Here is a 15,076-nt window from a genome sequence, read left to right as displayed (position 1 = left end):
GTTCGAACCGTCTATGGCCGGCCAAAGTCTATGGCAGGCTGCAGCTGGATGAGGCTCAACGCTTTACTGAATAATACCTGCATTTAAGGCCCTGTGCTTTGAGACGAATGCTTGGGATGCAGAAGACCTGCATTCTTGGTTTTCATCTCTGAAAACATAAGGATAGATTTGTTAAAGGCAAATAGGCTGTGCTCTTTGCAATTGCAGTTGATCTAGAGCTTAGCCAATGAGAGGAAGCTCTGCTGACTTCCATCATCCAATTATGTACAAGTAAAAAAAAAAAAATGTTTGTTTTATTCTTCTTGCATGTGACTGAGTAGTCTTTGCAGAGTGAAGCTTTACCTCATTTACTAATCTCTGGAGCAACCGCACTTGCAGAGGTGCAACTGCTCTTGCAAAGTACACAAGTCTACTTGCCTTTAGTAAATCTACTTCATAGGGCCTTAAGTGTGGGTACCACTCGGTATAGTGCTCAGCCCCATCCTGCTGCAGCCTGCCTTAGACTTTGACATCCTACAGGCATTGGGGCAAGATGCTGCAGCGGCGGTATAACCGCGCTGCCCCATTGATTTCAGTGGGTAGGAGCGGTGAATACACAGTTTCTTTCACCGCTCCAAAGATGCGGCTAGCAGGAATTTTTTCAATGTCCTGCTAGCGCACTGCTCCAGTGTGAAAGCCCTTCCGGCTTTCACACTGGAGTGAAAGGGGCTGTTTTTTTCAGGCGCTACACAGGCGCTATTTTTTAGCGCTGTAGCGCCTGAAAACCGCCCCAGTGTGAAAGGGACCTAAAACCCTGGAAGGGTAGCAATGTAGCTAGATGCACCTGTATGTAGGTGGGCTCTATAACGAAACCTAACATTTGCAAAATTTATAAATTGAAATAAGACATTCATCTGCTTTGTACCAAAACACAGGTGGTGGAGATGAAAACCCACATGTGAAGTCATGTCTTAACATCAGATATTAAATTAAATATTCACTGTGATGTGTTTTGTGCATATTTTAGATGTTGTTTCCTCTGATCTGGTTTATGAATGGCATGTTTGCTGTCAGTTTGACACAAACTACAAAGTATTCAGTCATCTACTTCATAATAAATCTGGGTTACATTTTCATTTCAGATGATCCGGAAGGTGCTTTTGTACCTCCAGAATTTGATCTGACTGGTAACACTTTAGAGGTAAGTCGGTGTGGAGCAGTTTCTTGTATATAAAGTAGCTAATCACATTCTAAATAGATTTTATTTTTTAAGATCATTTATAAATACGCACATATACAATAATAGTATGTAATTGCATCTTGATTGCTACTTGTGTAGCCTGCTCTATAGGAAGCTATTTGTTTATCGATTATATTCTACACCCAGCAATTAGTGATACTCAACCCAAAAGCAAACTTTTTTTTTTTTTTTATTATTTTATTGCAACTTTCCAATTCTTAGATGTTATGTTTGTATTGGTTTTCTTTTTTAGGCCTCATTCTCACGAGGCGGATCTGCTTCCACGGCGTTCGCCTCTGTCCGCCAGCTCAGCAGGAGAGCTCTCTGTTAATCTCCGCTGAGCTGGCGGATGACAGGTCCCTCTCTGCTCACTTATCGGGGAGGGGCTTGTCGAGCGCTGCTGGTTTCTATGGAGAGATCTGATGAAAACGGACAGCATGTCCGTTTTCATCCGATCTCATCCGATCCACCAGCGACTGATCCGAACGTAGGGCCATCCGTCCGCTTTTAGCAGATCGGATCAGGTCAGATGTCAGCGGACATGTCACTGCTGACATCCGTCGCTCCATAGACTGACATGGAGCGCCCGTTCAGGTCCACCGTCAAAACTGACAGGCAGACTTGAACGGTCCGACAGTGTGAAAGGGGCCTTAGGCTTTCTTTTCTTTCTTTTAATCTGGTGATCCTGCAAGTAAGTCTGTTGCTTTTAAAAGGAACAAGCTCACCTGCAAATGTAGCAGGTAGTGTGTTAAGACAACACGGGTGCTTACATTGATGATCTTTATTTATTCATGTAAAACCTTTATACCAAAAGAAAAAAAAAAACTGTTGCTGTACAGTACTTGCTTGTGTACCTGGAGTGTTACACAATACTCCCCAACCCCCCCTGACTGACAATGCTGCTGTCCAAATGTGCTCCCTGTGCTCATACATCCAGAGGGGCGGCACTCTAATGCGGCAGGAAAAACCTGAATTTGGAGATTTGGGGGAGGCCTGAGAGCAATAGAAGGTACTTTTCTGAGTTCATGTGATCTTAAAGTCTGCGCTCCTGGCTCCACCCTTGTGCCAAGTGCCCCCAGAGCAAGCAGATTGCTCTGGAGACACCCAAGTAGGCTGACTCCTGAGCCACTGCTCTCTGTGTCCATTCCAAAAAGAAGTCTTGGCACAGCCCCGCCCCCCTCTCTTCTCATTGGCTCACTGGCTGTGAGTATCTGCTCCTGAGAGCCAAGACACTCGTCCACATCGCTGGATCAAAATGGGGCTCTGGGTGGGGTTCTTATTTTATTATTCGTGTCACTGGGTCCCAAAAAGTTTTAAGTGTCACAATGTCCACTGCAATATTGCAGTCCTGCTGCCATTACTAGTAAAAGAATAAAAAAATAATTATTGTGCAAACCAATCATTATACGCTTATTTGGATTTTTTTTTTAACAAAAATATGTAGCCGAATACATATTGGCCTAAATTGATGAAGAAATTTGATTTTGTTTGTTTATTGATTTTTTTATTGGATGCATTTTATAGTAGAGAAAGTATATAAAAAAAAAAAAAAAAAAAATATATATATATATATATATATATATATATATATATAATTTTTTTTTTTTTTTTTTTTTTCTCTAAAATTGTTGGTCTTTTTTTTTTTTTTGTTTTATAGTGCAAAACATAAAGAATGCATAGTTGATCAAATACCACTAAATGTAAGCTCTATTTGTGGGGTACAGCGTTGCATAACTGCACAACTGTCAGCTAAAGTAACGCAGTGCAGAATCGCAAAAATTGCCTGGTCATGAAGTGGGGGGTAAATCTTTTGGAGGGCAAGTGGTTCAGATTAAGAATACATACTTGAATAGATTTTTTTTTTCTTTCTAAAGCCAGAGTTTAGTGTCGCTTTAAATCTCTTAAGCTCAGGGAAGTTCAGGTAAGTAGCAATAAGCAAGCAGATGCCGGCAGCATTCCCCAACATCCACTTGTGACATTAGCAAATCAACATTCGCTATTGTTTTCCAGCTTCTCCTCCCGGCAATCCAATCAGCACAGGAGGCGGGTTTTAAGACTGGATTGGCCGGAAGGAGAAGCCAGTGTTCCATCAGAATAGGCGACCTGAGGTGAGCCCCCCCCCCCCCCCCCCAACCTTCAGGCCGCTGGTACTTCACCTGGGAGCAGCTAGAATACAGCCTATCCCGCTGCACCGGCATGGATCCAGACAAGGAGCTCTCGTACCGGCAGGAGGCCAACCTCATTCAAGACATGGACCAGGACTCGCCACATTCTGACTGAACACCGCAACCTGGATGGGGTAAGTGCAGACCTGGCGGGGGGGGGGGGTGGCTTACCACCCCCCAAAAATGGAGCTCCAGCCTCCACTGTAGGGGCACAGGGACTTGTTTGAAAAGTTTTTTTTTTTTGCTGTAAATCTAAAGCCCCGTACACAAGATCAGATTTTCGGCAGGGGATTGTGTGATTACAGACTGCCTAAAATCTGACCGTTAGTACACTCCATCAGACAATTGTCCAACTTTCCGCCAACAAATATTTTGAATGGCAGGCTAGTAAATTTTCGGCGGACAATGGTCTGCTGTCATATTTTCATATCCTGTGTACACAAGTCCGTCACACAAAAGTCCAAAGTACAAAGAATCAATGCTCACCAAACACGACATTAGCAGAAGGTGCCTAAAGGGTGGCGCTCAAGAGCTGAAATCCCACGTAGTATGTCACTACGTTCGTGTTTGTTGTTCGACAATTGTGTACCGTTTGTATGCAAGACAAGTTCCTGGCACACGCCCTTCGGGAAAAAAACCTGCCGCTTCATTGGCCAACAATCTGCTCGTGTGTACGAGGCTTAAGAGTGGCCAACCAGCTAACAGGAAGACTAGTGCCATTTCCACACATGGGATGATGTCTCTTCACCCAGCCCCCACACTCCATTGGTAAGATACACCAGCTGAGGCATAAGACGTCCTATTACTGTGTGTTGATTGTAAATAGCCTTGCAGGAGGTAAATGAGTTTATTACTTGTGTACGCCTTAATATTTTGTTCCGTTTTGATTGTAATGTGTCACAGTTCAGCATTTCCACATTTCCATTGTTTCTTCATGCTGATTTAAAGATTAGGCACAAAGCACTTTCATTGCTAGTTGTATAATCCCGGCTGTCACAAAAAATGAAGCGCTCTTTGTGTGGTATCATCTTGGTGGCCCACCATGGTAATGCTCCTGCTCTGTACCTGAGAATGCCATTTTCTTCATGCAGGCTCATATCTACTCTCTGGGTGCAACACTGAAAGCAGCAATAGAATATGTGGTGGACCCGGATTCACAAACAGAATTCTGTCAAGATTTAAACTTATTGCTGGATTCTATGCAACAGGAGAACCCGGCAAACAGACCGGACATTGAGGTAAATGTGGACGTTCTTTAGTCACCATAGACCTAGTTGAGTGAGTGCATAGAATTGCCCAGATCTTCGCTGTTCATCTGTTACCAGTTTATTACTTTTGTAATTGTTTAGTTAAAGCTGAAGATATTTCTGCTTATATTTGCCTTTCCTTCTTGCCCAACGACCCCCCCAACCAACATGCTTAAGGATTAAAAAAATAAATAAAACATTTTTCATTCAATACAATTTTTGTTGGGCCCAGTGATCTCCCCACTGGGTCTCTGCTTCTCTATGCAATCAGATCATGGCTGGTGAAAGACTGGTAAAGTTCTGTATGTGGCTTCCTGAAAACATCACAGCACTCTGCCTCTGTCATCCTCTAAAGAACCCTCAGCTATGCAGTTGTTGGCTCTTAGGAGTTGCAGAAATATGAAGGGTAGGACATCCTCCAGCCTGGAAATAAGGTGGGCTCTGATTGGCTGTAACTTCTAATGCACACTGCGAGAAGCTCATAGTATGCAGTGAAATCAAAATATGTAATATCGGTATAGGAAGCCTGTAGAACTGTGCAAGACTGAGTCAATTACCTTAAAGGGGTTGTAAACCCTTGAGGCTTTTCACCTTAATACATTCTATGCATTAACCGCTAGAGATCCACGCTATAACCGAATGACGGCTACAGCGCGGACCTGCTTTGCCGGGACTACGTCTATTGACATCGTCCCGCGCACGAGCGGCCTGCGCGCCCCCTCTATGAGACTCGCCTGATCACAGATCGGAGCAAGGGAACGATCCCGACCCCTTACCACGTGATCAGCTGTCAGCCAATGACAGCTGATCATGTGATCACAACAGAGCCTGTAATCGGATATTTTTCCTCCTCGCGCTGAAAAAAAAAAGCCGATCACCGGCGGCCGTGAGAGGGACTTCAGTGGGGCCAGCTCATCAGTGCCCACCTGCCCCCTGCCAGTGCCACCTAAGTATAGGAAAAAGTGCCACCCATTAGTGCCCATAGTGCCACCCATTAGTGCCCATAGTGCCACCCATTAGTGCCCATAGTGCCACCCATTAGTGCCCATAGTGCCACCCATTAGTGCCCATAGTGCCACCCATTAGTGCCCATAGTGCCACCCATCAGTGCCCATAGTGCCTCCTGTGATGCAGCAGCCCCCTCAGAACCCCCTTTTACTTACCTGAACCCGGTCTTGACGGGGACGAGCACATCAGCTCCAGCCAGTGTCTCGGGTCCTGATTGGATAGATTGATAGCAGCGCAGCCATTGGCTCCCGCTGCTGTCAATCAAATCCAATGACGCAGTAGACGGGGGGACGGGGCTTTCTGTGTCAATAGGCGCAGCAGCAGGACACGGGAGCGCGGCTCTCCAACGGGTACTTGAGAAGAGGAGGAGCGCCACTGAGCGGCCCCAGAAGAGGAGGATCGGGGCCACTCTGTGCAAAACCAACTGCACAGAGGAGGTAAGTATGACATGCTTGTTTTGTGTTTTTGTTTTTTAAAACAAACCTTTACAAATCCTTCAAATGCATTAAGGTCATTTTTGCTTTATGATAAATGTAAACGTCAAAATATAATCTCAAAGGCCCCTTTTACACTGGGGCGTCGGCGCCGTCTGCAGTAAAACGCCGCCATGTTTAGCGGCGCTTTACCATAGTTTTTGCTGGGGTTTACACTGCTCCTTCACTGCTCCAAAGATGCTGCTTGCGGGAGTTTTTTTAATGTCCTGCCAGCGCATCGCCTTGGTGTGAAAGCACTCGGGCTTTCACACTGAGACTGCAGGGGAGCCGTTTTTCAGGCACTTTACAGGCGCTGTTTTTAGCTGAAAAGAGTCTGAAAAACGTCTCAGTGTGAAAGGGGTCTAAGGGACTCTGTTACTAATTTTGAAAGGGGGAAATGGTTGCAAAGCCATATCCCGCTGCCTGCCTCAGCAAACTCCTTTCTATAGGATCCTCGGCATCCAGAACACTTCTCAGTGTCAGATGCCTCGTTCCTCAGCTGCTTTCATTGGTTCCTATATCACTACTGAAAACTATAGTCATGTGTTGCCGGTGGATGAAAGCACATTCCCAGAAATGTAAAAGGCTTTTCCACAAGATTTTCTTTAACCTCCCTGGCGGTATGATTATTTCTGATTTTAGGTGCTGAAAGCCGTACCATTATTTTGCATGGAAATTTAGCGTTTTATATTGTAGACCTCTAATTCTTAGAAATAACTCACTTAAATCTGTCCAAACCAGAGTCTAGTAGACATTCCGGGTATGATAGTTTGAAAAATTAAATCATAAATTATAATATAATAACTATAAATATAACAAATAATAATACAAATGATTCAATAATGTAATCAAATCAAAAACACTGAAATTTGCTCAGTTGCAGAATTGTCGCTGTCATTACTTTTCCTGCAGCAAAGGAAGTTTTTCACCTTCTTGCACCAGAATACATTAAGGTGAAAAACCTTGAGACTTTACAATCACTTTAACTTTTTTCGATTGAAAAAGCCCATGGCGTGCAAAACACACCCAAAAAACTTCCACCCGGTGCATAAAAAAAGTGCACACACATAAAGAGCGAAACACTAAAAAGTGCAAACGGGTGTCTGATGTCCTCCACAAGGAAGGACCATACCCTGATCCCCCGGGGCATTAGGCTCCAGACGGGGACTGAGGTACCAGACTCATCAGTGGTCTCCCAGCCGAAGCCGGGAGGACTGCCGAAACAGAACCTCCTAGGTACTTGGTACTATGGGGGCTTCCCCGAAGGTAGGCCCCCCCAATGGAGGTTGGACCAAGCCAAAAGGCCTATGTCCGCCCTCCCAAAGACTTTCAGGATTGGTCCGAGGACCGACACCCTACTCATCACACGTGCAGTGACAAAACGTGACAAACACACACAAATAAAATAAATAAAAAGCGAGGAAGGGATAGTGGAGAGGAGAGTGAAAAAGGTGGCCATTGTGCAATACAACGGCCAGGCCCTCCGGCCAGGAATCAAAAATTCCTCTGGTCCTAGCCAAAAGGCCGGGCCCTAGAGGCAGGTGTGAAAAAGCGTGTTATGGTGACGTGACCTAGGTGCCGAACATCAAAGTGCGTAGCACAGTGAATATAAGGCACCCCTGGACTGCCACTCCAGGGGCACATCACCATGGGCTCTTCAAAAGAAGCATCCCCGACCCCCCCCAACCCAGACCACGACAGCCCACGCCCCAACCAGAAAGGCATGAAGATCAAGGAGCTTGGTGAGACCCTTTGCCATCAGGTCACACCCTCACTCCCGTCACTCCTACCTAATTACATTCGAAAGGTACTGGCCGCCCCCCTGCTGGAACAGGAGAGCTAAGCGTTCCCTCCCGAAAAACTGACTGGAGCTAAAGCTGCCACAATCCAAGCCAGAAGGCCAGGGTCCCCTCCCCTGGCTTCGACCAGTGGTTCTCCGCCCCCATCAGAAGGCTTCCCTTTCGGCTACGAACCGCTCCAGGCCACCTTTACACCAACAGGCTTTGCATAGCAACCGCCACCCCTGCTCCACCTCGCCGTAGAACAGGGATGGAAGCAAGCGCCACCTATTGGTAACTGATAAGAACAGATACTACACTTGATCTTAGCCAAAAGGCCGAGAAGCGATGAATCTACCCCTGTGGTGGTAGCGTTGCTCCTGCTTAAGAGGAGCTGGAGCATGCTGACTACCTAGGAGATACTGAGGGAGACATACATGTAGTTATCACTGGTTGTTATGGATGCTGGTGGGTGCTGGCTACTTGACAACCAGTGAACAGCTGATGGTTAAGGAGTTGGCACAGCCCATGATTTGTCACCATTATCCTGTGGAGGAGTCATTCCGGCCCGCCCCCCCTCTCCCCCCCTCAGTATCTTAGAGGGGGCTGATGTTCTGGGGTGTCCCTCCCAGTCGTTTTGGCTCCACCCCCCTGTGGTGGTAGCGTCGCTCCTGCTTAAAGTGGTTGTATACCCAATTTTTTAACTTTTACCTACAGGAAAGCCTATAATAAGGCTTACCTGTAGGTAAAAAAAATATCTCCTAAACCTGTACGGTTTAGGAGATATTCCCCTCGGTATGCGCCGCTGACTGCAGCGACGCATGCGCACAAGGGGGTTCTCGGCCTGAAAATCCGGCAGTGGCCGGCCGGCCGGAATGAAATCTCCCGCGCGCCGGAGCCGCGATACCCGGAAGAAACGCCGAGGGAGCATGTCGGCTCCCTCGGCGTGGATCGGGCCAGATGTCGGGGCCTCGTTCTAAGGTAAGTATTTCATAATGAGCTAGTATGCGGTGCATACTAGCTCATTATGCCTTTTGCTTTGCAGGTTTAAAAAAAAAAAAATGTGCGGGTTTACTACCGCTTTAAGAGGAGCTGGAGCATGCTGACCACCTATTAGATACTGGGGGAGACATACATGTAGTTATCACTGGTTGTTATGGATTATTATTATTATTCTTATACAGGTTTTAGATAGCGCCACAGTTTGCGCAGCGCTTTACAACATGAGGGCAGACATTAAAGTTGCATTACAATTTGGTAGAAGAGGAATCAGAGGGCCCTGCTCGTTAGAGCTTACAATCTAAAATGCTGACGGGTGCTGGCTACAACCAATGAAGAGCAGAGCCAGGACCGGCTGCCATCTTTAACAATCGGTGAATGGCAAACTTAAAAACCGGCTATTTAACTCGGCTGCATTGCGCTAAGTTTGAATGCAATGCATTTTAAACATGCTATGCCTTTTTAAAAAAAACATTTTTATAAGCGCTGCGGTGTGAAAGTGGCCTGTTTACTTCTGCGTGTGAAGTTTCTAGCAAAGAGCTGTTCTATAGAACCAGTTCACTGTCTTTGTATCTGTGCTTGTTATGATGGAATTATAAAGGCTTTATTGATCTATAGATATATGTGTGAAGCATGCAAAATTATCTTTATGGATTCATATGAAATAAATCTTCTGTGCACACAGAGCATTATATCCGAGTGTGAAGAAAAGCTTAGCTGTTCCTCGGCATCCGTATGTCGAAGTATTTCATCCATCGGGAGAAGGGTCCTCTCCATAGAATCAGTCAGCGCTGTACAAGGTAAATCTTCTGTGCTGATGTATCTCGATCAATAACTGCAAAAATAAAAATCTATGTAGTGATGTAAGAACTCTGGCATAGTCCGATAATCTACGACTGTCCGTTCCTAGGCTTCTCTGTAATTTAAAGATCTTCCCCTCCATACCCCAATCGTTCTCATGTTCTTGTATTTGGAAGGTAAAATCCATACAGGCTAAAATAATAAGCTAATTTTTATTTATTTTTTATAAAACGAATTGTTCTATTTTTATGGTTATGTAAAAATACCCAGACACATTGGATAAGGCATAACAAATGCTATTGACATGCATTGTCAAACTACATACCGTATATACTCGAGTATAGGTCGATCCGAATATAAGCCGAGGCCCCTAATTTACCACAAAAAAATGGAAAAACGTATTGACTCGTGTATAAGCCGAGGGTGAGACATGCCTGTCCATCCCTGTGTGTCCATCCCTGTGTGTCCATCCCTGTGTGTCCAGCCTACCTGTGTGTCCAGCCTACCTGTGTGTCCAGCCTACCTGTGTGTCCATCCCTGTGTGTCCAGCCTACCTGTGTCCTGTGCCTCTTTGTCCTTCTGCAGCCTGTGTCCTTCTGCAGCGATCTGCATGTAAAAACATACGGCGGCCATGCCAGGATCGCCACACCTCTTCTCCTCGTCTGTGACAGACGGCGGCCATTCCACTGTTCAAAAGCCGCGCCTCCGTCTGTGATAGGCGGAACACTCAATTTCCCAGCAGTCAGTGTTCCGCCTATCACGGACATCCTCTGATCCTCGTCCGTAGTATGAGGATGAGCGGATGTCCGTGATAGGCGGACCACTGACTGCTGGGAAATTGAGTGTTCCACCTATCACAGACAGGGAGGCGCGGCTTTTGAATAGTGGAATGGCCGCCGTCTGTCTGCACGACACGCTGATCGGGTAGACAGACGGCGGTGACTCGAGTATAAGCCGAGGGGGGCACTTTCAGCCTAAAAAAAGAAAATCTCGGCTTATACTCGAGTATATACGGTAAGTTAACTCCATTTTGGCCTAGGCTAGTTCTACAGAAGGCTGTTTTTATCTTAAAGTATTACTAAACCCAGCATGCCCTGGAACCCTGTGTTTTCAGAGAAGCTAGGATGAGATGGGCTATATTAGAGGATGTTCAGAGGTGCAGGTATGAACCAACCACCAAAATCGAACATGTGTGGTTCAATTCCTTACGAATTTTTGTTTTTCGGAAATTTCCGAATTACAATAGTATCGACTTTAAACAAATCCGAATAATGAAAAACAAATTCAGACGAATAATATAAAACAGATTACTGCACATACACATGGCATAAACGTAATGGATAAATATATGTCAACTTGGCAGCACATAAGAGAGAGTAAATATTAATAAGTATAATACAAGGTATTTCCTATTAGCAGGCATTGGTAACCCATATGCAAAAGAGCTGCTGTAAGATAGATGCACATACACATGAGTGGTTACATACTACTCAATGAATTTTGAATGTATAAAAGATATATATGGGCCAGTGGATAGGTAGTGAGCCAGGCTTGACTGAGCACCCCATGGAAACTCAACGCGTTTCATGGCTATCTGCCATTCATCAGGAGTTGGGTACAGAAGTAAACTGTAAATGAATATGCAGTACTAATATGTCCTACCCCTTTAAGGGAAGAAAATACCTCATGGGAAGAAAGGAATCTATACTCACAGGTCGGCTGTGTGCCTCATTTAAAGTCCCAAGAAGTCCCAAGAAGAAAAGGAGGTTAAATTCTAAAATTCAGTTTCCTAAATACCTTGTAGTTTTACCTGTAGGATATTATCTTTTAATAAAAATAAAAGGCCCTGTTAAAGTGTTACTAAACCCAGAAACCTGCATTCACTATTCTATCTGGTCTCCCACAGTACAGAGAACATGGAAAGGCAATTATTTTAGTAAATATAAACTGCTAAATACCTTTTCTTATCAGTAGTATATATAGTAGTCAAGTGACTTCTATCAGTGTCCAGCCGAGCACTGGTTAAAACTTGTAGGAGGAGTTTTATGACTGTCCTATGAGACTACATGACCCCTGACCCTCTGTCTGGACAGTGTTGATTGGCCTTGTGCTGATCACAGGCACTCTCCCAAGGAAAAAAAAAAAGAAAACCTCTCTAGCAATACACACCAAACTGAGCATGTGCAGCCTGATTCTACAGACTGTGTTACCAGGAGATTATTGGGGGACAGTGAAAGAAGTGGAGGATCAGAGAAGACCGGATCAAACAGCGTTTTTACACAATGCGGATGATTAACCTCTTAGGTACCACAGTTGTAAAATAAGCATGCTTTGCTGCATATATAGACTGATTTTACTAATATGGGTTTAGTAACGCCTTACAAAACCTTACAGCATTTTGGAGATTGAGGAAATATAACAAGTAATTGATTAAAGTTTTACTATTACTATTTACTATATAAATTATACTAGTTTTTTATTTAGTTTTGTAAGTGCTTACCAGAGCAGTAGCTGTCAGGCTTCAGGTCCCCTCTGAGTCTCAGGCTGAAAGGTCAGACTCCAAGTAAATATCAATCCGTAAAGGTACCAACATAAGAATTTTGGCATGCAAGCCTGTACAATTATAATGGCTTAGACTCTAATCAAATGTTACATTTTACAATGATTATAGAAATCACTGCCAAATATGCACTTGGCAGTCTTAGGGCTCTTGCACACTGCAGGTGGTACTCTACCGGGTACACTTCTGGACACCACAACAACAGCTGTATTTTATTCTGTACTGCTATATGCCCTTATGTACATCTGTGTGCAAGAGCCCTTACCAGTCAGTTATTGGTGGACAAAAACTCTTCTCCAGTCTGGACCTACCAGAGACCCAGTTATTTCATCACAGGGTTCCACCATCTTGACACTAAGCTAAGGCTGGTTCACACCACGATTTCTGTGTTCTGGATATGTTTATGATGTGTTTATGTGTTCTGGTGGGTTTTTGATGTGTTTTTTCCCCCCTCCTTTTTATTTATTGATTTTTCTTCATCTCAATTTTGGACATGTTTGTTCCAATGTGTTTTGCCAAGTTCCACATTTATTCCATACAGAAAAAAAATGCAGCTTGTTCTACTTTTGTTGACTACACTGGAACGCACTGCGCGGTGTGGACTAGAACCATTGGAATACATGGAAAACTCTGTGCATGTGTTTTTAATATGTAGATTAAAACACATTTGGACTGCATCTGGTGTGAAGCAAATCTTATTGCGTAGAGAAGTCTTATGCCGCGTACACACGACTGGAATTTCCGACAACAAATGTTCGATATGAGCGTGTTGTCGGAAATTCCGACCGTGTGTAGGCTTCATTGGACATTTGCTGTGAGAATTTCCGACAACAGATGTTTAAGAGGTGGATCTCGAATTTTCCGACAACAAAATCCGTTGCCGGAAATTTCCGAGCGTGTGTAGACCATTCTGACCCACGCATGCTCGGAATCAAGCAGAACTTGGCTATTGAACTTCATTTTTCTCAGCTCGCCATACGTGTTGTACATCACAGCGTTCTTGGCGTTCGGAATTTCGACAACATTTGTGTGACCGTGTGTATGCAAGACAAGTTTGAGCCAACAACCGTCGGAAATATGTCCATGGTTTGGTTGTCGGAAATTCCGATCATCTATATGTGGCATTGGATTGTCAGTTTTTAAGCCCACTCATCAAGAACATTTCTGCTGTTCCTGTGGCAGTCGCCTGTCACTGATTTCTGCAGAGCAGTAGGCTTATGTCAAGCCAAGGGGAGTTAGTAACAGGTGAAGGTATAGGTTTAGCTGCTGACTATTCAAAAAACTTAGAATTTCCATATACGTAACAATGCTGTTTACTCTGCCTAGGCTATTAAAAAACAAAACAAAAAAAAAAACAATTGTTTCAATTGTCCAAGTGTCTTTATTTTTAATTAAACATGGCAATTTTAATAATTTTGGTCCTTGTAATGCATTTTCTGTTTTTTGCCATCACATTTTTATGTGAAACCAACCATAAAGGATTAGGGACTTTGAGATAATCATTTGGGATTCTCTCTTTCGGTTTCATTTGGACTTCTCATTTTAGGTGACCCCTATTTTTTTGGTGGGGAGCGCTGCTGAATTTAAGCCATTTACTGATTCTTTGTTATGGATGAGGGATCTTTGCATCATCGCCATTTTTCTTTTGTCAACTTGATCTGCTTATTTTAGCTAGAGAATCACATTTTTAGCAGCTGATTAAATAAATTATGACGATAAGAAAATATTTACATGCGTGCAGAATTTAAAGGTTCACGTTAATATTGAAAATCTTGCAATTGCTCAGTGGTCACTAATCCTTTCTTTGTCAGTCCTCGCAGCACAATGACATGTCAAAGAAAGACGCTAACTTGTCCATACAATTGCAGTTAAACGTTATGGTGATAAATAGGGACTGTGCACTCCAGAGTCTACATTCACTCTAATTGCTCTGCAAGCACTGTCCTGTTTGCATTGCAATCCAAACACTAGGCAGAGCTCCTTGTTGGCTCTCGTCCTCCTGACTACCTTCATCACTGGTATATGTAGCAGGAATCTAGCCACAGGGATTCTTAGACTGGAAAATAAGGTGAAAGTATTCTGATGAAGATAGACCAGGAAATACAGGAAACTGATGTCACATGCTAAAACAAGTACCCAGTACTCAGCCTTATTGGAAGACATGGAGATATAATTATAACCTGCTTTTAACATTTTAATGAAAACAGATGTCTCAGTTGCATACACTTGGGCGTATATGTGGAAGCCACATACCACATTAAGGTGTCTCTATAAACTATAACATATATATACATATATATACATATATATATATATATATATATATATATATATATATAGATAGATATATATATAATATATATATATATATATATATATATATATATATATATATATATAGATATTTATTTATATATATATATATATATATATAGATATTTATATTATATTATACACAGTGTGTGTGTATATGTATGTCAATAAAGAATAGAGAGCAGGTTACCCCAGACTTAAAGGCACAGAGAAAGAGATCATTCCGATTTGCAGATGGTAGTTGTGTATGTGTGTGTAATGTATATGCAGCAAGTACAAATATATTGTGTATATAATATATTGAACATGTCACCATTTTTCTAGGTAAATATATTTCTAAAGGTGCTATTGAGATGACATTTTCACCATATGTCGGTAGCAACCTTTGTAATCTATATGTACAAGGACACCGAAACAAAGAAGTTCAGACTTTAAGTTATGTGTAATAAAATGGAATGACACAGGGAAAAAGTATTGAACACATGGAAGGGATGTGCAAAAAGGCATTGAAAG

General features: G+C 43.3%; 1 protein-coding gene and 1 pseudogene across 1 annotated transcript in view; one reads left to right on the top strand and one right to left on the bottom strand.

The window, feature by feature from the left end:
* The window catches only part of KNDC1 (kinase non-catalytic C-lobe domain containing 1), a 289,084-nt gene that overhangs the window by 58,978 nt on the left and 215,030 nt on the right, over nt 1–15,076 (top strand). The window contains exons 3-5 of the mRNA XM_077455239.1: nt 1,122–1,180; nt 4,476–4,622; nt 9,575–9,689. Coding sequence (XP_077311365.1) covers nt 1,122–1,180; nt 4,476–4,622; nt 9,575–9,689 — 321 coding nt within the window. The remainder of the gene's footprint in view (nt 1–1,121; nt 1,181–4,475; nt 4,623–9,574; nt 9,690–15,076) is intronic.
* LOC143932440 (U2 spliceosomal RNA) lies at nt 8,109–8,240 on the bottom strand (annotated as a pseudogene).

Source organism: Lithobates pipiens, unplaced genomic scaffold (assembly GCF_037356315.1).
Source record: "Lithobates pipiens isolate NorthernLeopardFrog02 unplaced genomic scaffold, aLitPip1_a1.2 Scaffold_25, whole genome shotgun sequence".
NCBI lineage: Eukaryota > Metazoa > Chordata > Amphibia > Anura > Ranidae > Lithobates > Lithobates pipiens.
The sequence above is the reverse complement of the archived record's forward strand: the minus strand, read 5'-3'. Positions and strand labels throughout refer to the sequence as shown.